Source organism: Bos indicus, chromosome 7, assembly GCF_029378745.1.
Source record: "Bos indicus isolate NIAB-ARS_2022 breed Sahiwal x Tharparkar chromosome 7, NIAB-ARS_B.indTharparkar_mat_pri_1.0, whole genome shotgun sequence".
NCBI lineage: Eukaryota > Metazoa > Chordata > Mammalia > Artiodactyla > Bovidae > Bos > Bos indicus.
In genome coordinates, this window is record NC_091766.1 from 106,406,256 (window position 1) to 106,430,496 (window position 24,241).

A 24,241-nucleotide genomic window follows, 5' to 3' on the forward strand; every position below is an offset into this window, starting at 1 on the left:
CCCGTGAATTTAAGTCTGTGCTCGTGGGTGAAGAAGTTGCCAAGGAAGTCTGATTACGGCTCTCCTTTTGAGGGGCTCTGACCCCGGGCTCAGGGGGTGTTTGTGTGCACGTTGCAGCCTGGAGCCCAACCAGGACCCCAAGCGAGGGCTGGAGCCAGGCTGGGGGCACCCACCCGTCCTGAGGGACGAGCGCCCCCCACCCAGCCCTGCCTCGGACCCCGAGTCTGCAGTCCCAGTGCCTCCACCGTGAGGGCCAGCTGATACGAGGAAGCCCGAACGTCGTCAGAAATTTTAGACTGGACAAAGAAGGGAGCCTTTTCCCAGAGAGGAAGCATCATCCTGAGCCAGGAGGAGAGACAGAGTGTTAAGCTTGATGAAAGCAAAATGCCTGTTGAGATTTACACAGAAACACGTACTAGGAAGCTGATGAATAATAAAATATGAGGAGCACGCTGATCCTGTGAGTTTTATTTTCAGTATGCTTTCACATCATTTGCTAACCCACTCCCCTACAGAGTCCTTGAGTATTCCAGAAACAAGATACTGTCCCATTGTAAAGATGGATAAATTTACCGAAGCATCTCTTGCCTAGCAAGTGGGAGCCAGATGTCAGAAGCTGTATGCTGGGCAGATGTTAAGAGTTTCAAAATGAACTACCTGAATGGCCCTGGATGAAAACATGGTATTCTAAAAATAGGACACGGACACCCCACTGAAATCAACTCTTCATTTATTTATTCCACATGAAGGGTACCGTGGGGTGCCAGCTTCTTGCAAAGCCTGCAAAACTGCACTCGTGGATTTATAAGATGCTTCTGAACAGAAACGCGGTGGTACCTGTCGGTGAAAAACAGACTCACCCCTGAGATGAGGCTGGGCTCCATATTGTTTTTCCATTAAGTCCAAAAAGTCAGATGGCGGGACAGAAACGCTGGGCGGATCGCTATGGGTGGACGGGCAGAGGGGACAGGGCGTGTGTGTCACATGTAAGCGGATCTGTGAGCTACAGTAAGAGAGGAGGATGTTGCAAGGCAGGCCTGGGTCAGCGTCCACAGGTGCTGGCTCTGGAATGCGTTTCCTGAACATCTGTGCTGAACACAAAAGACAGCCAGGACTGGGGGGGACAAATAACAAACCCCACATGGCCTTAACAAAAACAACAAAATGAAGCATACCCTTTTTGTTTTTTCTTTTGCTGTGTCTGTCATGCTAAACGACACCCTCGTCCCCAAACCTAGCTGTATGTCTTGCCACTTCATAAAACCTGGTCAACCTCCCCTCCTCTCCCGGAACCAGGTTTTACACACTCCTGATCTCCCCGAGCTAAAGAAAACAGCAGTGAGCCCCGGCTCCCCCATCAGGGGGAGGTTTTCCTCTTTGCTCAGAATTTGAGACTAAATACAGATTGGAGTATTCACCCAGGGAATTCAACAGAGATCCATCTTAAAGAAAGTTCCAAATACACAATCGGAAGGAAAGCATTTGCGGTGCTTTTCTGCCCCTCCAAGAATGTGGAGAGAAAGAAGAGGTGACTGTTTCCTATAAAGCCATTTCCCCCTTCACATCAGCCCACCTGGAATGGGAGCCACTTGTGAGAGGCTGGTTTTTAATCCAGACTTCTCTCCAACCTGAAGAGAGACCCAAAGCAGCAGACGTAAAAAGGACAGGTTTATCTTTCCACAAGAAGGGAGCTGTCGATGCAGCAGCCCGTGGTAACCCTAAAAATAGGAATGTGCCAACAGTTTTACTGTCGAGCTAAACAAAGCCCAAACCGTTATTCTTCAGAGGGGGAGAACCTGCCCGTGGATTCCTGCCTGGCTCCCAGGAAGAGCCCAGGGCCCTCCAGTGGTCTTCCCAGGCCCCTCTTTCCTCCTCGGGAAATCTGCTACTTCTCCCCTGGTTGCAGAGCGTTCCCCTCCAGCCACATGAGAATCCACCGGGCCTGCCACCATCTCCCCCAGGAACCAGGCTGGCTGACTTCCTCCCACACTCCCCAGGATGTCTCCTCGCATTTCAGCTCCGCAGAGGGGCCGTCCTGACCCTGATAGCCTCCACAGCACTTACTCCCCTGCTCGCCCTGCTCTGCGGCACTTAAACCAGCCCCCTGGGTATCCCCCACTACTGAGGACAGGGCCTGGCTCACCACAGATGTTCAGGAAGGAGTTCCTTCTGAATGGAAACTCACCATTCCTTAACAAGGGCATCTCCCCAAATGACATGTGACGTACACCGTGATTCCACTTCCCACGTGAGAGCAAGGCACAGGCGGTGGCTCTCAAAGTGCTCTGATCACCACCAGGCCTGGACGCCACAGATCAAATCGACGAATTATAATACAGAACCTTGGGCTCTTCTTAATCTCATAACCTCGTCCCACTCATGCTCATGCCCCAGAGGAATCTATCTATGAGACATACTGCGTACAGAGAACTGAGGTCCAGGCCACTGAAAATCACGGCAGAGCTGCTTGGAACAAAGCTGGTTTCACCACACAGCGTGTTCTGTCATCCATTTGTTGATTACCCCTTACGTGTCACTTAAACCTTACAATTCAAATGACCTGCAGTCCTGATGTGAAGAGCTGACTCATTAGAAAAGACCCTGATGCTGGGCAAGATGGAAGGCAGGAGGAGAAGAGGACGACAGAGGATGAGATGGTTGGATGGCATCACCAACTCGAATGACAGGAGCTTCAGCAAGCTCCGGAGGTTGGTGATAGACAGGGAAGCCTCGTGTGCTGCAGTCCATGGGGTCACAAACAGTTGGACATAACTGAGCAACTGAACAACAACATCCCCGAATACTGTAGCTTTGGGTTTTTTAAAGCGAAAGTCAGATAGAAAACCCTCTAGGAAGGGAATAATTCAGCCTGTGTCTACATTATGCCTCTCCCAAAACCTGTTGGTCTGCTAATCTGTTCATTAAAGAACTGTTTTAACTTTCAACATAAGAAATAGCCAGCTTAATTTCTTTCTTTCACAGTATTGACAGCTTGCGTTCCTCTTAAACTGCCTATCTGACCCAGGGCATCTTTGGTTGAGAAATAGATGCTTGGAACAGCAATGAAGCGCACATCTACAGCCTTCGTTAATTAGCCAGGATGGCCACGATGATGATGATGTCTGTCCTCAATGGTAAATGCTTCAGGGCTCCAGCAGGGCCACCTAAACCCGGTGTGACAGCTCCAGACCACAGCACTGGGTCAGTAAAACACTCCTTCACTTTCATGGAGGCAGGTTTAAAGGACATTTGAAAGAGGTCTGCAAACAATGAAAAACTTTTACATGGAAGTCCAGTATCCAGAACCGCAAAATCATCACCCTCAGTGAAAGAAGTCAGCGTAAAAGAACACACATTATACGGATCCGCTAATATAAAATGTCCACAAAGGGCAACGTCTAGAGACAGAAAGTACGAGAGGTTGCCTGGGCCTGTGGTGGGAAAAGGGAGTGACTGTTAATAGACGACTCGTCCCTAGGATGATGGAAATATCATAGAATTAGATTGTGGTGATGAGACTGGATGACTCTAAATATACTAGAATTCATATTCAAACCCCTTGAATTTTATGGTATGCAAATCATGTCTCAATAAAGCTGATATAAGAAAAGAGTGAGAGAGGGGGAAAAAAAATGTCCCGTATCTATAAAAGTTTATGTTACGATGGTGGGGAGAGGATTAGGAGAAAACGATGCATTTTCAGTGTTCCTCATGCAAATGATGGCTTCTGTGTTCTTCCCCGCCCCTGTGCATTTACTATGAACCGTGAGAGGTTTGCCAGGGCGAGCACAGCGCAGGCAAAAGCATGAACTAACTCCAGGTCAGGCTGCCTGGGTCCAATGGGGGAGACCACCCACTGGCTCTGTGATTTCACAGCAAGTCACTCGAAGGCTCTCCCCGAGCTTCGGTTTCCCTCATCCGTAAACAGAAGGAGTGACAGTACCTACCTCGTAGGGTTGCTGTAAATACGACATTCAGTATGTGAGAAACATTTAAAGTTTCTGACTGTTTCTAAGTGTTTGCTATGATCGTTATTCCTTTAGCTTCTCCCTGTTTGCAGAATGCAGGATGAATATTCCAGTTTTCTGCAAAGGGCAAGATATAAGAAAACCTGGAAGGCATGCCTTACACGTGAATCAAAACTGCATTCTGAATCGTTTTCTATAAGTCTCAGTATGAGTGGCTCTATTATATTATTAAAATCTACGAGATAATGTGTGTGGGGAAAAAAGATGAAGTGGGCTACATAAGATTTTTTTTCCAAAGTAAGAAGTTGGAGCTCACTTAGAGACACATTCTTAAGGATCTACTGATTCATATTTTCATTATAATCTAGCAAGTAAGAACACTATAAAAGTACTTTGTCTACTCAGTTGTCAGGGTCAGAGTAGAAATGGGTGGAGTTTATTGGTGTGTCTTTCAAACATACTGTATTTTGTTTGTGCAACGAAGTGTTCCCAGCAGGGATCCCAACTATACACGCAGCCACAAAACACGGCTAAGACCTTTTAAAGGAAGGCACTGTAAACAGCATTTGCCTTCTGCTTGAGAATATTTCAAATACAAAATTACCAAGCCCCAGAGACTGGAATTTCTGCTACAGGAGAGATGAAAGGTTAACTGCCTAAAAAGGAAAGAATATGTTTGACATATTCTATTTGGAAAATAAAAGAGGTTCCTAATAAAAGCAGAGCCCCACTTGATGTGCCTAATGCTTCTCCAGTGTTTGCGTACACAGTCGGCTAATTAGAAAGCCCCACTCCAAAAAAAAAAGTGAATAGAAGCTATCACAGACATAGGTCCCTTGTTTACCAGGCTTGCGAGACGCCCCCAGAGGTCACTGTGATTGACAGGATTTTGGTGTTGGTAGGAGGGTTGATAATGCACACACATCTCTTGAGAGGCGAGTCCTGACCAAGCTTAATAGAAGGGCAGCTACTATGGACAATGGAACAGGCAAAGCAGGGGGGTACTGGTGGGAGGAGGGATGTTCAAGGATTGCAAATGACATTCCCAGTCAATTAGTACCCACTGGGGAGCCAAGGTACACCATGCCAAAGAAAGAAGGCTAAAAATTCCCAGGGCAAGCATCTTCCTTTGCCAAAGGCAAGGTGCCCTATAGCCACTCCCATTAGGTACACTTCAGTAAGCCCAGATCCCAAAAGCATCATTCTGAGCTGCTGAAGCTCTAGTTATTTTGCAAAAGCCACACTGGTTTTTGTAACGTATGGCAGTGTTCTTTCCATGAGGCATGTCTGGAAGGCAAAAAAAACACAGCTTGAGGTCACGAAGCCAACTTCACTCCATCTCCCTGTCATACTTGAACTCCTCGAAACTCAGTGAAAACTATTTTGTATATTTCCAGTCATAGAGAGGAACCATATTTATGACTTCCAAGGTTCTTACACTTGAAGATCCCTGTGACCCAAGTTTCACAAGAACATCCAGCCTGCTTCATTTGATATAATGTTGTTTGGGATATGGGGCTCCAGACAATAAATTTATTTCCATGATATGTTATTAAATTAGCTTAATGAACAGGACTCCGGCCAAGGAAGATGTCACTCTCTGCGGTACACAAAGACAGTTGCTGTAAGAACTTGGGTTTTCCTGTCACTGTGCTCGACCACCACTTCTTAATGACACCACCTATCAGCTGCTGCCCACGCAAATTACTAGCCATCAGAAACCTCTCATTCTAAAAGTTAAAGCCTGGTGGGCAGAACCATGGCCCAACTGCTGATTCTGCTTCATAGAACATCACTTAAAATTACAGAAGCATATATGCTGAAATGGAGAATTTTACCAACTTGGAAATTCACCTTTTCATGACTCCTTTCACCCGAAATGCGACCCATTCTTGGAGGCACAGGAATAAAAATAATCTTGTCTTGACAAGGTCACACCAGGGTTTTCCTAGCTTAATCCTTTTGGAAAACTTCTTCTCACTTAATCCACTTCATCCTGTAGAAAGCCCTGTTCAGAGTTTCATGTAATATTGAAACAATAAACAGACATGTATGGTGTCAAAGCTCTAAGGGAAAAATATATGGAGGTCTTTAAAAGAGTGTTTGGTCTTCCAAAAGTAAAAAATGAGTGTTCTTTGGGATAAGGAAAGGCACGCTCCCCTTAAAAAACACACATGGCAGAAAAAAAAACTATAAAACCAGACATCTAACCAAACACTATAAGTAAACCACAGAGCAGGTATTTAAAGACAACTCAGGTTAAAAAAAGAAATGCAACGAGGCTTAAGTCAACGTCTTTGAATATTTCCGCTTGAAAAATAAAGTCATTTTTTAAAAAAGAGGGTTTTTAAAGCATTTTCATTCTGCAACCATCAAAACTGAAACTCGGCCTTTGAAGAACAGCTTCCATGCCCTTTTGAACCCTGAGCACTGTCCTGGCCGTGTGAGGTGTGACAGAGTGTGCAAAGCAGTGACAAAGCAAGCGACTCACTTCCCTCTCCTCTCCCAACTTCTCAGTCATGACTTGGTTTCCCTTCTTAGAAAGGGGAGGCGGGGAGGACCCTCCGTTCACTCGCCACAAGGTCCAGAGAACCACTGCAGGGCTTTTGGGGGCAGAGTGTCACCAGGACAACTGAAATAAACACAAAAGACATACGTGAAGGCCGGAGTTCTTCAAAGGCAAGAGGGTCTGACACTCCATAAATCACCGTGTCAGTCTGGGACAGCAAAAGCGGCTCTCATGCACTGTACTCAGCTTCCTCCTGCTCTACTTGCTGGCAGAGTCTGTTTGCATACCACATCTGGCTCGTTACTGAACGCTTTATAAATGCAACAAATCAAGGAGGGTGAGAAAAGGGCAAGGGCTTCGGTCTTGAAACAAGAAAGCCATCTTCATGGAAAGTCCAAGGAAACAATTACTAAAAAAAACCTCAAACCAAGAAACAAATAAAAAATAAAAAACCCAAATCAAAACCCCAACATTGTCTCAGGCGTGACACTGAAATACTTTAAATGTAAACATATGTGAAAAAGCATGTGTACATGGTAAGCTTCACGATTTCAGTTGTATGACCCTTGTGTGGTACTCAAGATGGTGGTCTTCTCAAGATGATAGATGTAAAATACGGAGCATCTATTGTTGTGTGTGTGGGTGTGTGTGTGTGTGTTGTGGGGGGACACTCAGTTGTGTCCAGCTGTGCAATCCCACGGACTATAGCCTGCCAGGCTCCTCTGTCCATGGAATTTTCCAGGCAAGAATACTGGAGTGGCATGCCGCTTTCTTCTCCAGGGGATCTTCCTGACTCGGGGACAGAACCCATGTCTCTTCTGTCTCCTGCGCTGGCGGGCAGATTCTGATCACTGTGCTACCTGGGAAGCCACGCACCTATTGTTACCTGTGTTCAAATCAACTACTCTTTCACCTGGTAAGCAGATCAAAACTCAGTGTTGGTTACATGGAACTGAGTAATTCTACCATCTTAAAATCTTCCTTAGAACAGGTACAGTATAAGAAGACCTAGCCTTCAAACTAGCATTAGCAAGTTTCAGGAGCGCGTGAGATCATTTTTCTGTCTAGTAGCTACCACACAGGTCTGCTTAACACAGAGTGAATCAATAGTAATGACTACAGATCAAGATGTTTTGCTGTTTCTTTTAATATATTATCTTTACAGTGATAGTTCTGGGGAGTTCCTAATTATTCACTTCCTGGTCATTTAGTCATACATAATATTTAAATTAATCATATTGAATGAAACACCCTTTTTGTCTGTTTCCCAAGCTTCCACCCTCCTAAATTTAGTCCATAAATATTATCAGATAAATGTAATATGATTTCAATCTAAGTGGAAAATGAATGCATGCTATTTTATCATGAGACCTATAGTTTTGCTCTCTTATTCTGACAGAAGAGTTCATGCAGCAGAAATGCAATTATCAATAATTATTATATAGCTATGGATCCCAGCCTTTTCAAGAATGAAAACGCTTAAAGTAGTTGTATTTTTTTTATTTGAACTCTACAAAATGCAAAGTGACAAGAAATACTGAAGGGAAACCATATTTTTATATGAATTTATATTTTACTAATATCTGTTCAAAATTGGGAAAAGAGTACATCAAGGCTGCATATTGTCACTTTGTTTATTTAGCTTCTATGCAGAGTACATCATGCAAAATGCCAAGCTAGATGAATCACAAGCTGGAATCAAGATTGCTGAGAGAAATATCAATAACCTCAGATATGCAGATGACACCATCCTCATGGCACAAAGTGAAGAGGAACTAAAAAGCCTCTTGATGAAAGTGAAATGGGAGAGTGAAAAAGCTGGCTTAAAACTCAACATTCAAAAAACTAAGATCAAGGCATCCAGTCCCATCACTTCATGGCAAATGACAGGGAAAAAAAGTGCAAACAGTGGCAGACTTTATTTTTTGGGCTCCAAAATCACTGCAGTGACTGCAGCCAGGAAATTAAAACACATTTGCTTCTTAGAAGAAAAGCAATGACGAACCTAGACAATGTGTTAAAAAGCAGAGACATCATTTTGCCAACAAAGGTCCGTCTAGTCAAAGCTATGTTTTTTCCAGTAGTCATGTATGGATGTGAGAGTTGAACTATAAGAAAAGCTGAGTGCCGAAGAATTGATGCTTTTGAACTGTGGTGTTGGAGAAGACTCTTTAGAGTCCCTTGAACTGCAAGGAGATCCAACCAGTCCATCCTAAAGGAAATCAGTCCTGAATATTCATTGGAAGGACTGATGTTGAAGCTGAAATTTCATTACTTTGGCCACCTGATGCAAAGAATTGACTCATTTGAAAAGACCCTGTTGCTGGGAAAGATTGAAGGAAGGAGGAAAAGGGGACGACTGAGGATGAGATGGTTCGATGAATCATCAACTCAGTGAACATAAACTCAGGGAGACAGTGAAAGACAGGGAAGCCTGGTGTGCTGCAGTCCATGGGGTCGCACAGAGTCAGATATGACTGAGCAGCTGAGCAACAGCAATACTTGTTTGAAAAAGAAAGGTATGTATAGTCCTAGAGACATGTACACACTTCATGGTCCACCATCGGACAAAAGGGGATGTGAAGACCCCTTTGAAAGGTCTCCCAGGACCCTGTGCCCCTGAAGTCACTGAAGCCTGGGTGCCCTGGCTCTCTCTTGTTCTTCTGGTCTCAGTTCAAGTCTCACCACCTCAGAGCCGTCATCTCCAGTGACCGCTCAAGCCACGTTAGCAGCTTTCCTCCATCTCTTCTCTATCACGTCAGTTGTTTTCATTCATTTTTATTCACAATCATGGTCTCTAGTTCTCTTGCTTCTTCATTTATTTGAGGGTCGCCTGTTTCCCCCACTCAGAATGAAGCAGGGACCCTGGCTTGCTAACAAACAGAAGGCTATTCCCAAAACTTGACTAAAACTCACCCCATTTAAAGACCATTTAATTTCCACTGATCCAGAATCCACAAGACAAATGAAGAAAAGAGACAAAATGGCTTAATTTACCAAGTTAATGTTACTAAGCTCCATTACTACTGTTTAAAAGAAAATCAACAATGGCAAGTCTTTATAAAGCCTGTAAATTACGGCCCTCTTTCTGGTTCGTTCTTACCTTGCTTTTTTTAATATTTTATATATGCTAGACCCCTTTGGAAGGACAGCTATCTTAGCTTTACCTAGAGTTGGGAAATGACCATGCTATCAATCAGCTGTGAAAACTGGAAATGTGTGCTTTATTTTTAGAAATAAAAGGAAGACATTAAATTTGTCTTCCATTTTGTTTAAATAGAAAACAATTTAAGAGGTGTACAGGGCAGGCCCACTGCTCTGCAGCAGGCATACCTCTCACAAACACGCCCGGGCTTTGTGGCAATACCAAAAAGTCTACATCACTCAAAAGCTCTGGTCCCCAGGGGCGTCAGCAGGTGGCAAGGAGCAAAAGGATCAGCCGTGAGTTTGTGCTCCCTGTCTGCTGAAGAAGCAACAAAGCGCCAAAAAGACAATTATGGGTCCAGGTACATCCATCTGACCAGGAGGCTCTGTCATTAACAGAGAAGATGGAGGTCATCTTTGGCACCCAAGGTCTCTGAGCTTGTCATGGTGCTCAGAACGTTTAAAAGTGCAGTTACCTGACATTCCTGCAATTTAGTTCCTTACTGAAATCAATCCCTTCATAATAACAAAGGAGAGTTTCCTCCTTATGCAGATGAGCAGCGCGCTGTTTCCACACCTGGTAGGTGGGAGCACGTCGGGCGGCAGGCGTGCACTGTGCCTGCCATTTGCACTTAGCGAGCGCAGATCTGCCTCCTTTCTTCAACTCCTTTCATTCTTTTAACAGAGAATGATTAAATCGTGGCACTTTAAAGTAACAGGTTAGTTTCTGAATATTTTTAAGGCCGTGCCAGGTAGCAATTAAAAGGATTTTTTTTTTTTTTAACACCAGTAGTTTGGATCTTGCAAGTCAATCTGTTGGATTCTTCAGTTTTGTAATTCATGCAATTAATCAAGCAAAATAATACTATTTTACCTCTTTCTGTCCAGCAGGTCTCTACTGTAAGACAAAGTCACTGAACCATGCACACTCAAACTTAAAATTACCACAAATGACTCATCAACTGGAGGTTACTCACCTGTGTTCCTGGCAAACCAGCAGTGTGAGCACAAAATTCAGTGGAGGGAACATAAAGGCCATACTTGGCACCAGCTGTCCCAGTAGGAACAATGACTCAACAGGCAAGAAGGGATTAAATAATGGCAAAACGCTGCTGCTTGCCGGATCACAGAAAAAAGGCCCAGAACAGGGGTTAAATGAGTCACAGCAGAGCAGAAAGGGCTTCAAAATAGGCTCGTGTGTGAGAACATTAAAAATGCAACAACAGCTTAAGGTAGGTGAAAAACAAAGGGCGTTCGCTACTGCTTCCACGCCATCTACTATTCACTGCACATCAGCTACTATTCCCTTTAATATAAACTTAACTAAATGCAGCCCTAATGACGGTGACAATATACTGAAGACAGAAAACTCTGAAACTATTTGCTTTACTAAAAGTCCAACTGGGTTTTTAGACATTATAACTAAACCCAAAGACAGGTAGCTTTCAGGGCTGCCCAGGTGGCTCAGCAGTAGAGAAGCTGCCTGCCAATGCCAGAGACGCAGCAGACCCAGGTTCAGTCCCTGAGTCAGGAAGACCCCCTGGAGAAGGAAACGGCAGCCCACTCGAGTACTCTTGCCTGGGAAATCCCAGGGACGGAGGGGGGCTGGCAGGGCTACAGTGCCTGGGGTCGCAGACAGTGAGACTGACTTACGACTGAACAACGAAGAGCAAACACCACAAGGCAGTCTACCCGGCAGCCTTCCAGGCCTGCGTGAGCCGGCGGAGCCTGCAAGCCGGAAAGGGCACACGGCTCTATCTCTACCCATCTATCTTCGCCTATAAAGATGCACTTTACACCTTTCATAAGTTTTTGGACAGTTTCTCCATATTCCTAACAGTCAACCTAGCAATTTCAATCATAAACAAATGTATAAAAAATATCAGCATGTCAGCTCACGGTTTTTAAATTCATACTGTTAATGCAGATGAGGCATATATGTGTGATACACAAAGAGCACGTCTGAATTACATTTTATTATTCTTAGAGCTATCCAGTCAGCAAAAATAAGACCGGGAGCTGACTACGGCTCAGATCATGGACTCCTTATTGCCAAATTCAGACTTAAATTGAAGAAAGTAGGGAAAACCAGTAGACCATTCAGGTATGACCAAAATCAAATTCCTTACTATTATTCAGTGGAAGTAAGAAGTAGATTCAAGGGATTAGATCTGATAGAGTGCATGATGAACTATGGAATGAGGTTTGTGACACTGTACAGGAGACAGGGATTAAGACCATCTCCAAGAAAAAGAAATGCAAAAAGGCAAAATGGTTGTCTGACGAACGCCTTACAAATAGCTGAGAAAAAGCAGAGAAGCGAAAGAGGAGAAAAGGAAAGATAATAAGCATCTGAATGCAGAGTTCCAAAGAATAGCAAGGAGAGATAAGAAAGCCTTCCTCAGTGATCAATGCAAAGAAATAGAGGAAAACAATAGAATGGGAAAGACTAGAGATCTCTTCAAGAAAATTAGAGATACCAAGGGAACATTTCATGCAAAGATGGGCACAATAAAAGACAGAAGTGGTATGGACCTAACAGAAGCAGAAAATATTAAGAAGAGGTGACAAGAATACACAGAAAAACTATGCAAAAAAGATCTTCATGACCCAGAGAACCACGGTGGTGTGACCACTCACCTAGAGCCAGACATCCTGGAATGCAAAGTCAAGTGGGCCTTAGAAAGCATCACTACAAACAAAGCTAGTGGAGGTGATGGAATTCCAGGTGACCTACTTCAAATCCTAAAAGATGATGCTGTGAAAGTGCTGCACTCAATATGCCAGCAAATCTGGAAAACTCAGCAGTGGCCACAGGACTGGAAAAGGTCAGTTTTCATTCCAATCCCAAAGAAAGGCAATGCCAAAGAATGCTCAAACCACCGCACAATTGCACTCATCTCACACGCTAGTAAAATAATGCTCAAAATTCTCCAAGCCAGGCTTCAGCAATACGTGAACCGTGAAATTCTAGATGTTCAAGTTGGTTTTAGAAAAGGCAGAGGAACCAGAGATCAAATTGCCAACATCCGCTGGATCATGGAAAAAGCAAGAGAGTTCCAGAAAAACATCTATTTCTGCTTTACTGACTATGCCAAAACCTTTGACTGTATGGATCACAGTAAACTGTGGAAAATTCTGAAAGAGATGGGAATACCAGACCACCTGATCTGCCTCTTGAGAAATCTGTATGCAGGTCAGGAAGCAACAGTTAGAACTGGACAGGAACAACAGAGTGGTTCCAAATAGGAAAAGGAGTATGTCAAGGCTGTATATTGTCACCCTGCTTATTTAACTTATATGCAGAGTACATCATGAGAAACGCTGGGCTGGAAGAAACACAAGCTGGAATCAAGATTGCCGGGAGAAATATCAATAACCTCAGATATGCAGATGACACCACCCTTATGGCAGAAAGTGAAGAACTAAAGAGCCTCTTGATGAAAGTGAAAGATGAGAGTGAAAAAGTTGGCTTAAAGCTCAACATTCAGAAAACTAAGACCATGGCATCTGGTCCCATCGCTTCATGGAAAATAGATGGGGAAACAGTGGAAACAGCGGCTGAGTTTATTTTGGGGGCTCCAAAAATCACTGCAGATGGTGACTGCAGCCATGAAATTAAAAGACACTTACTCCTTGGAAGAAAAGCTATGACCAACCTAGACAGCATATTAAAAAGCAGAGACATTACTTTGTCAACAAAGCTCCGTCCAGTCAAGGCTATGTTTTTTCCAGTAGTCACGTACAGATGTGAGAGTTGGACTATAAACAAAGCTGGGCGCAGAAGAATCAATGCTTTTGAACTGTAGTGTTGGAGAAGATTCTTCAGAGTCCCTTGGACTTCAAGGAGGTTCAACCAGTCCATCCTAAAGGAAATCAGTCATGAGTGTTCATTGGAAGGACTGATGCTGAAGCTGAAACTCCAATACTTTGGCCACCTGATGCGAAGGGCTGAATCATTTGAAAAGACCCTGATGCTGGGAAAGATTGACGGCAGGAGGAGAAGGGGACGACAGAGGATGAGATGGTTGGATGGCATCACCGACTCAATGGACATGGGTTTGTGTGGACTCCAGGAGTTGGTGATGGACAGGGGGGCCTGGCGTGCTGTGGTTCATGGGGTTGCAAAGAGTTGGACACGACTGAGCGACTGAACTAAACTGAACTGAACTCAAGATTTGTTGCTTTCTTATCTCTTTTTTCCTAATTCATATGTTAATGTGGATATTTCAATTTCAAGGTTTTTTTGAACAATGAGCACCTCACTCAGACTTGAGACAATAGTAAGTACTCTCATTTTCCTAAAATCTCTTTATAAATTGTGTTTCAAAGCCGTTAGTTAGCAATTAAATTTAGATTGCTCTATAGAAGATGTTTGCGAAGACAAGCAGAAGGATCAAACACTGCTCCAAAAAGTCAGTGAAAAGAAGCCATGATACCATTTTGTGTATAACCATAAGTATAGAATCATAGAACACAGAAATTTATTAGCTTATCCAGAAAGTTAAAAGGACAAACATGTTGTATCATTCTAGAATAATCCTAGAATCCAGATTGTAGATTTCAGAAAGAGAACACTGCTTTTTGTAATAACAGTAGATTTCAACTGTAAGGCTCAGAGCCTCAGAAAAGAAGACTGATTCTGATTCCAGCTCCATGGGTCCATAGCCCGAATTGCATTTTCTCTGGAGCAATTCATTCCAACATAAGGTTTACATGGAAACATTCTTCCCAAAACCAAGGCTGGGTTTTACATGGGATTTCGGCTCTCTTTGCCAGGAGAAAGCAAACAGTCCCAACTTGACTGCATCTGAACACGGATACCCTCTGCCATGGTTACGCTGTTGTATTCTACAAGCAAAAGCTAAATGAGTTCCACCTTTCTAGAAATCATCCTCATATGTGCTTTTATATTCAGTTATGGATTATAAATAGATTCTCTGATTTAATAGTTTCCCAAGTGAAAAGTGTGGAGAGAAAAATAGAACAGAATTTACTTCTGAATGTTAAAGTGCATATTTTATTCTAACAACTAAATCAATGGAGTAGCAAGTCATCCCAAGGAGATCAGGGAAGCAAATTCCTAAATAATAAGGTGTTATGGTAAAAAAAAAAAAAAGGAGTATGAGGATAAACTCTTAAGTACAATGTGAAACTCTAGTTTCTTCCAACCTAGTGATACAGTAGTAGCCGAGAGTGCCAGAAAAAGCCCACCAAGCCATTAGCAAAGCTGCAAGTTACGAAAAGATGGTTTAAAGAGAGAAGAAAGAGACTCTGCTTATGCTGGTCTTTTAATACAATGACTACAGGTACCATCATGTAGTTCCATTTTTGATACAGAACAGCCAACTATATTAATTATAAAATATCAGATTTCTACTTTATTCTCTCCTGTATAAATCAGGAGAAAACATTTTAGTGCTGGGAAAAATTAAGTTACTTGGGCTTTTTCAATTTTCTGAGCTTATGACTGAGAATAAGGCCTTACATTTTGCCTAAGAACCAGAAAACCTAAAAGTCTCATGTTTTTGCTTTTTTTGCAAATTGGTTATTCATATAAACTTTCTTTTAGAATGACAATTTAAAATCCTTTTAGATTGGGGTGCATGGGTGTGTGTGTGTGTGAGAGTGGGTGTGTGTGTGTGTGTGAATTTGTGAGTGTGTGTGTGTGTATGTGAGTGAGTGTGTATGTATGTTGGGAGAATGGGATGACAGAAAATAACAACCCTAACATGATTATATCAGTAAAATTAATTTACCTGTTCTCAAATACATACATGTTACATGGCAGGCAGGGCAGGTTCAGAAAAACCTCATGCAACACATGTGAAACGTCACAGGATACAAAGAAGGTCCGACAACAATGACCAGTGACCCTGTCGGGCAACCAGGTGCCATTCCTGCACCCGACGCCCTCAGACCACGGAAAGCCCACCGCTTTCTCCCTGAGACGTAGATGTGCAGAATGTTCTCCCAGACGTTAGTTCAAGAACCGAGACATAAAACGATTTTCAGGAAACAAAGCCTGGACCCAAGGAAACAAGAGTTGGCACCACTAACACGGAAATCGGGTCTCTAAACTGACAGAGGGCTGGTGACTCCAAGAAAGGCCCTCCGCACCCATCCAGCGGGAACCGGAAACAGCAGCCGGCCCGCTGACGTCACCGGGGGCCGGGACCGCCGGCGGCCAGGGCTCAGGGCTCAGGGCTCAGGGCTCAGGGCTGAGACTGAGGCCGAGGCAGGGCTCCGGCCCTTCCTCTGGGACATGGCTCACTTGGAGCAAAGTAACAGCGGCTTTTCCTAAGTACCTTATTCATGACTGGGAAACTTTTATCGTCATCACAATCAACATCAGTTTAACTTACTGAGAGCATATCCGAAGTACCCTTAAAACTCCATAATGTTAAAAAAAAAAAAAAGTAAAAGTTCAAGTTTAATAAAAATGGAAGGATGAAACTTGCTCGACCACTCAGTTAAGCTGTGGCAACTTTATGTATGTGATATGAGTCTAAAGTCACAGGAAACCCTCCAGCTAACTTTCATACACTTCTATTTTTGGTTATATTAAATAGTTCATTAATTTTCTCTCTCCATCGTCTCACAGCTGGAAGGTTCTTTCCAAATACAACAATAAAAGCCATTTGGAAATTAAATGTGTAGTACCTTTCTCGATGATACCATTTTGGTCAAATGTGCTGCAAATTAAATTTAATAGTTTAGTTTTATCATATACACAGATTTAGGTATAAAGAGTTACTTTGTCATATATAATATGATAGATAGGAAGATGGATGAGATATGTTCTAGGGTTTTCAAATTGGATCATGACCCATTAATGGGTAGTAGTAGCTTTTTGTTAACTGAATAGAACATATCACAGTTACTTACCTATAGTGAGGGAAGTATTCTTCTATGAAATTTTTGCTTTCATTTTGTGTGTATTTGTGTACATGTGTTTTCTTAAACATTGAGAAAACAAATTTTTTACTATGAGTCACTATTTTAAAAATAAATGTATAAGAAACACTATCTAGGGTAAAATTTGTGTGTTTTAAGATTGTTCAGGTTCAAGTTGCTCTGTTAAATTCAATTAGCTGATGAACTATTCTGATACTGGTAGACAAATAGTTGGTACAATTGGAAAAAACTAGGCTTAAACATTGCAAAAGAGTTAACACAGTGTGTCAAATCATCTGGTCCCTGCCCTCTGTTCGTAGGCTGAGGAAGTGGAAGTCTGGAGTGCTGGAGGCCCCAGCCTCCGGGTTTGTTCATGTTGGCACTGGACCCAATTTATGCCCCAGGCCAGATAATCTGACTGCCACTAACTGCACCACAGTCCAAGAAAATCACCTGGCCAGAAGAGCTAATACGTAGCATCCTGTCCAGACAGTGCCCTCCAAGGCTCTGGCTTCCTCTGATGCCACCTGGGCGGGTGCAGGCAGCAGGACTGGAAATGCATGGGATCCGGACAAGCGAAAGGCAGGAAAAGGCAAAGAGCCAGGAGCTGAACTCCTTGCCTTTCCTCTCTACGACGGATTGGTCCAAGGCAGAGTGGTCATGGGGCTTCCCTGACAGCTCAGTTGGTAAAGAATCCACCTGCAATGCAGGAGGCCCCGGTTCAATTCCTGGGTCAGGAAGATCTGCTGGAGAAGGGATAGGCTACCCACTCCAGTATTCTTGGGCTTCCCTAGTGGCTCAGCTGGTAAAGAATCTGCCTGCAATGTGGGAGACCCGGGTTTGATCCCTGGGCTGCGAAGATCCACTGGAGAAGGGACAGGCTGCCCACTCCAGTATTCTGGCCTGGAGAATGCCATGGACTGTATAGTGCATGGGGCTGCAAAGAGTCGGACACGACTGAGTGACTCTCAGAGTGGTGGTGAAATACACTTGTCCTGCTGCCCCTCCACAGCACTGAGTGACCACTTCTGATTTGTGCTGAAGCCGTGGCCGACCCAATGATACATCCCCCTGTACCGCTCTCCCATCTTTCCAGCCTGATTCATTTCTTCCACACATTCCTGTTGCCTGGAATTGTATAGTCAACCAGCCCCCTCCCCCAGCAAAGTGTTAGCACATCAGTTAAGGATTCGTGCTCTGCCTCCTAGAAAGCCCAGGCTAAGATAATTTCTTATAAACAAATGCTGATTCCACTGTGTATTGGTAACATGGAGTGGCGGGGTGGGGGGGGAAGAGGTTTTAGATATTACCTACACATAGAGTTTGCCTTTTATGTTTTCATATCAAGAAATCTTTCTGGGTAAATGCAAATTTTCTACCTTTTAACCTTAAACAGGGTTAGGATGCATTGCAAACATCTCAGTCACAGTCCAGCTTTGGCAATCTAGTTGTAACAGTCAGAACAAGTTAGATTATGAAGCAGTAACATCCAGCTCCCAAATTTCAGGAGCCAAAAACAATAGGAATGGATTCTTTGCTTGTACCGTGTGCCCACTGTAGGTCAGTAAGGGGGCTCAGCTCACGGGAGTCACTCAGAGACCAGACTGACAGTCTGCACGTTTGTGGTCATGCAGAGATGGAAAATAGTACAGCGACTCGGGCAAAGTACATGCTGCTTCTTAAAGCTCCTGACTATAAGTGGCATGGATCGCCTCCACTCACATCTGGTTGACCAAGGCTAGTCACAAAGTCACACCAGATTTCAAGAGGGATGAGATGTGCCCTTCTACCACAGGTCTGGAAAGTAAGAGAGCCAAACCTTGGTAGAAGTCTGAATGACTAACACAGACAAGGTATGGAGTAAGTTATCTCTACTGTAGCAATACTTTATGCTTGGTCTCTACTTCAGTGACTTGCTGTGGTTTCTAATGGGCTATGTAAAGTATATGTAATGGGCTAAGTAAAGAACTGACTCATTTGAAAAGACCCTGATGCTGGGAAAGATTGAAGGTGGGAGGAGAAGGGGACGACAGAGGATGAGATGGTTGGATGACATCACCGACTCAATGGACATGAGTTTGAGTAAACTCCAGGAGTTGGTGATAGACAAGGAGGCCTGGTGTGCTGCAGTCCATGGGGTCGCAAAGAGTCAGATACGACTGAGGGACTGAATTAGCTGACTGATGTAAAGTATTGGGGCATTTGGGAATTTATCTTAGAAGTCAAATTGACATACACAGTTCACCATAGACATCCTGGTAGAGTGCAAAGACAGAGGGAGAAATCTGGGCTGAAATTCTGGTTATGCCACTTACTGTCTTGGCCTTAAGAAAACCTGTTAATGTATCCAAGTCTGGGTCCCACATCTGTAAAAGGGGAAACAATATCTACCTTGTAGGTTTGGTGTAGGGTTGAGTGATAAAGGGCTTCCTGTCCCACCCTGGGCCTGGCAGACAGGACACGCTGAAATAAGGCCGCTGGCACTGACGGTGTTTTCCAGGAGCTGTGCTTTGCCTCTTCTGTCGAGAGGAATCCAGCTATGTTATTATTCCCTTTTGCCATATTTATATACTTTATTATTAATATAGGTGTCTCACTTTATAAAGAGAATTTTTAAAATCAAATTTGCCAATGAATTAAAACTGTAAAAAGATTTAGAATTTGACAAGATGTCCTTTGATAAAGACATTTTTTTAAAGCCCTCTACTCAGGTTCAGAAAAGTCAGCTACAGCGATCCAAAAGGAAGGCGAATCTCTAACTGAAGTTCATGCAAATTAGTGAGGAATCCTGGTTAACTGCAAGCTCTCCGTGAACCAGTGAGACAGGGCTATCCCTCAAACCTAAGTAATCCTAGCCTTTAATTAAAACCTAGCGTCCAGATCAAGAGATGTAACCTTTGACTTACACTGTATATAAACAATAGACTATTGCGGTGCTTGGGGTGTCCTCTCGTGACATTCTCCTGACAAATGAAGGGGGCACGTAGGATGGTGGGTGTGCAGAAAGCATGACAGATGAGGAATGGCTGGGGGTAAAAAAAAAAACAACAAAAACTGGAGATGTTTAGGCTGGAAGAGAGATGGTCTTAGGAAACATGATACCTGCCCTCCAATACCTGAAGGGTTGTTGGGCAGAATAGATTTTTCTCTCTACTACTCTAGGGAACAGGAAGGGGATGAAGCCGTAGGCATCACCCTTGACTGATGGTGCAATCAGGGCCAAGCGGAGACCAACTGCTGACCCACTGGGGGGACGCTGGCGATTCCAGATGGGCCGGAGCCAGAGCTTAGCATCATGCATGTACTTCTCTCCAACCTCAAGCATCTATCAGCCTCTGGATCTGCCGTACTTGTTCTAAATAGGCATCTCCTCCTTTCCTTTTTAATAAAGACATTATAACAATGCTAATGTAATGTGCAGGAATTCATTTACCCTGCTCATGCTACAGAAACCTTGATTTAGTAGATCTCCCTTCAGGTTACCATGTCTGCTGCTGGCTGCAAATATAATAAAGATGCTGACAGTTGTGAATTACTGGAGTTCTACAAATGATCAACTCCGGTGGTAAACAAGAGAGAAATAAAAGGTAAAGTTCGGTGGCCAGGTCAACGGGGGTGATGCTGGCCTTTTCTACATAATTGAAGGCCTCCTGAACAGGCTGGTGAATAGGTGCCTCTTGGCAGAGGAGGAAGAGAACATCCAGATGGCTCCAAGTTGCAGGACACGGAGGTTAATGGAAAAGTGGGAACGGCCGTGTTTTATGGGCCCTGTGAAAGATGGATGGCAGGAGATGGGCAGGAGGAATTATTTCTTATCTGGGAGAGGCTGAGGTGAAGAGACAGAGCAACAGTGAGGAGGGGAGAGCCCCCACGAAAGGGGCGTGGCTGCAGGGGAACCTGGGGGACATCTGAGAGGTCAGGTCAGCCTTGCCCGGGGGCCCTGGCCTCATCCGTAGTTAAGCATCGGGCTGTGAAAGCGAACGACCCACACCTGTCTGCCTGGGAGAATGCCCGCCCCCTTCCCATGGACCACCCTCTGTCGCGACCAGACGTGCAGACCCAAGGGCCCTCCGCGTGTCCGAGGACGCCTGGGCGCCGTGGGGACCTCCTCCCCATCCACCTGCCGTATGGCCGTCCTGCAAGAGTGATTCGTCAAGCCGCCTGGTTGCCAGACTTGTGGGCTGGAAACTGCCAGGTGGAAGGGAGACCACTTTTAAAGAGCAGTTTTAACAACCTCCTCATCTTCCATCGGAAGCCTTGTCTCCCGGCTCGGCACACTAGATGACTTAAGGTGTTCACGCCACCATCAATGTCTGAGCAGACAAAGACCGTGTCCCCCCATCCACCCACCCAGCCCCAGTCTCCAGGTTGTCTTTCTGCTGCGTGCACAGATTTTTGAAAAGAGAGTACAATAAATTCCACGCACGACGGCTTACTGCTGGCCAAAGAGTGAGCTCCTGAGATGCGCCTTTTATTTATTGGGGTTGGGGAAGGGAGGTGGTAATGTTTCCTGTATTGGATGCCTTATACTTTGCAGACCTTTGGGGACTCATCTCTGCTGAATTCTTTAACAGCTGAGATGACAAGGATGTCCATTACCCAAATGGACAGCACTCTCTATTGATCAGGACTCCACTTAGCAATCTCATTTGTCATCCTGTTTTGTCTCATCTTCCCTGGTCTCCGTGTGAAGGGGGAATCTTTTTTTTTCAGGTGTTGGAAAGTTAATCTACATTCCAGGCACAGCTGAGCAATTAAAACATATAATGAGCAGAACACTTTAGCGGCTGCACCTACAGAGCAGCCTGAATTGGGCTTCTCCCTATCTCCCCCACACAGGCCAGGGGAAGTTAAAGAGGTAATCCACTCCCGGAAAAGCCCAGAAGAATAACTATAATACTCTTCAAACCTTAGCTGTGTCAAGTGCTTGCTTTGCCTCCATTTCTGCTTTCAGAAACTCATTTTAAAAGATAAAAAGGAATATTACGGGAAGAAAGCCCAAATCCCAGCAAAACGAAGGAAGGGCTACCTAATCTTGCCAGTTAATCATTTGGGGAAAAGACACGCTCTGCGTCTAATTAGATCTATGCAGTTAAACATCCATCAAGAATTCTCCTAGAAAGAGTATGTTTTATGGAGTTCTCATATGAGGGATTAAATTGGGCATGTGGAAAGCAACCTTGATCCATTTAATGGACTCCCCCCAAATATACATCAGCATCCATGTCACGGAGCTAGATGGCTTCTTTATCCTCTCCCCAAAATGCAATAACAGAAAATAATTAAACATCTCTCAGACCTGAACGGCACAGTCATTAGGCCACAGTCAATGACTGGAACTGCCACGAGAGCCTGAACCACACTTTACCCTGGCTTTTCTGGCCATTTTGATTCAGAAAGCTTTCCATATCCGGATCTCCCCGGAGAACCATTTTATGATGCTATAAAGACTGTCAACCAGAGGGGAGCTCCCCAACACCTGAGCCACACACAGAACTATCAAATGACATTTAATTGTGAGCTGACACTGTATGTCTGAGCCTGCATTCTGATCTCCAAATATTATCCATGCTGCTGTCTGCAGAGATAAGACTGTTATGATAACAGCAGATCAAACCAATTAGACCCGGGAGCAGCAAATACATCAAGATCTAGACTCTCACCAGAGAGTTTGAGGGTATATAAACTAAAAGAGGCCCGATGTTATCTCCTTTATGAAAGAAACAGGTCTGGAGGCCTCTTTCCTTTTGTGTTTGTGGGTGAGTGTTTTCATGTAAACACATGGGCAGCGAGCAAGCAACACGTGCAAAGTGCACGAGCTACTAATTACTTTTACATCTAGTGTTGACGATAAAGACTGTAAACCTAGGTCATTTTTTTAATACTTAATACTGATGGTGGTTTCATTGATAAATTCAAGCAGGCTATCCTAAGTGTCTGCAGCACAATTTTCTTTCTTTCACATTTCAGCACCTTTTCTGCTTTTTAGCAGACAAGATTCTACTAGCATCTCTAGCTGACTGTACCCACATTACATCTGCTTCATGGTACGTTTGCAGCACCAGAGCCAAGACACCAGGTGGAAGTGCCAAGCCTTAACCCCAAGTTCCTTCTGGTGGACCACAGATAAGGAAACAGCGCTGAACGGGGGTGAAATGAACAGTATACATGAGGTCCCCAGAAGCCCTATCAAAATCTGACAGCTAAACAGGATACCAGGAAATGTATCAGCCACATGACATTCTAAAAGAAAACAAACTTAATAGAAAGGGGAGTGGTATAGCTTCAAAGGGAACCTGATTCTATACAGCATGAATTTTCTTTTCATGAAAAATACAGTGTAATGGAAGTTTGTCACTAAAGAAATTTGATAAGGGGAGAAAATTAGGACCTATTTCATTTAGCTCTGTCTCATACCTGGGGTATAAATAGAGGATAATAAACTGTATTGTCCAAAAGAGGAGGGAAATAGCAGAGTAGCATTCAATAGTGGTGGTTGGGCAGGTAGATAGAGGAGTTCAGACTTAGAAAGAAAAACACATATCACGTGTGACAGGTGAACAACGATTATCTGTAGAGAGGAAAAAAGACTGGAAGCCTAATGGTCCCCACAAAAAAAAAAGAAAAACATAGTGTACAGTTTACAAAGAAAGCAATTTACCAGTAGCATCAGATAAACAATAGTGAAAAACTTCAATGTAATTGTTCTACGGATCTGACTGCACTCTTCCTAAGACTATGATCAGGTAAAATACAGAACTAATAGAGCTGAGAATAGAGACTAGAAAATAGAAAGTTTGAAAAGCATAATACCAATCTTCATTACATAAGAATATTTTACAGAGAATAGACACTAGGCATTCTTCAGTTCAAGATAATCAGGGTTCTCTCAGAGTAGCACAAACACAATTTTTTTTTTTTTGACCAGCAGTAAAAAGAAATTTCCAGATTTGGAAGAGTAGAGTCATATGCAAAGAAAGTAGTGTCTGGTCTATTTTCTTACTTGGTGACAGTTGTTATCTTGAGGCTCTTTTGGACTAAAGAGATAGCAATTAATTTTAGGCGTCATTATTATTCTCGCAGTTAACACTGCTGGAAGAGCCACTGCGCCAAGGTCTGGAGGAAATGCTGATATCCCTCATTTTGCAAATAGCCAGCAGTCCTTACTCAGAGTCCAGTCTAAACTTCTTGTCTATCTGGGAAGTTCCTACTTCATCCTCTTAAGTCTCTCCCAGCCCTTTCAGGGCACACGGCACCCTGTCTTCTCCTTGACCCCAGAGCATCTTCTACAATCCTTTTCTCACTAGCCAAGCCCCCTTCCACGAGGGACCCTGCTTGAGCAAGTCTGCACACTTAGCAGAGTGTGCTTCACACGCAGGAGGTAGTCAGGGAACTCCTAGGAAGACTCAGATGACGCCATAGAACTGGCCCCCTTTCCCTGTTTATTCTCTGCAACATTCCTACTGCAGAGAAGCAGCTGGCTAAATAAGACACAAAACGATGACATGTGGAAGCCTTCAGGAACCTACTTCCTATTGTACTATTCACCTGTAGCAAAGATGGGCAGACTCCCTACACAAAAAAAGATATCCTGATTAAATGGGGGCAAAGCCCCAGTATCTGAATTATGGGGGGCAACTCCAGAGATTCTAATACATAACCAGAGTAGAAGATTACTGGCAAAGAATTATAACTTCTTTATCAAATTCTTTCCTTCATTTCC

At 43.8% G+C, this 24,241-nt stretch overlaps 1 protein-coding gene across 4 annotated transcripts in view; it reads right to left on the reverse strand.

The window, feature by feature from the left end:
- The window catches only part of EFNA5 (ephrin A5), a 289,259-nt gene that overhangs the window by 136,721 nt on the left and 128,297 nt on the right, over positions 1-24,241 (reverse strand). Inside the window, exon 1 of one of the 4 annotated variants that reach the window (XM_070794108.1) lies at positions 15,381-15,858. The exons of 2 other annotated variants lie outside the window; for them this stretch is intronic. In XM_070794108.1, the coding sequence (XP_070650209.1) occupies positions 15,381-15,400 (20 nt within the window). In that variant the 5' untranslated portion in view covers positions 15,401-15,858. Of the gene's footprint in view, positions 1-15,380; positions 15,859-24,241 lie in introns of those variants that run through there. One more of the 4 variants, XM_070794109.1, reaches the window with a different exon arrangement.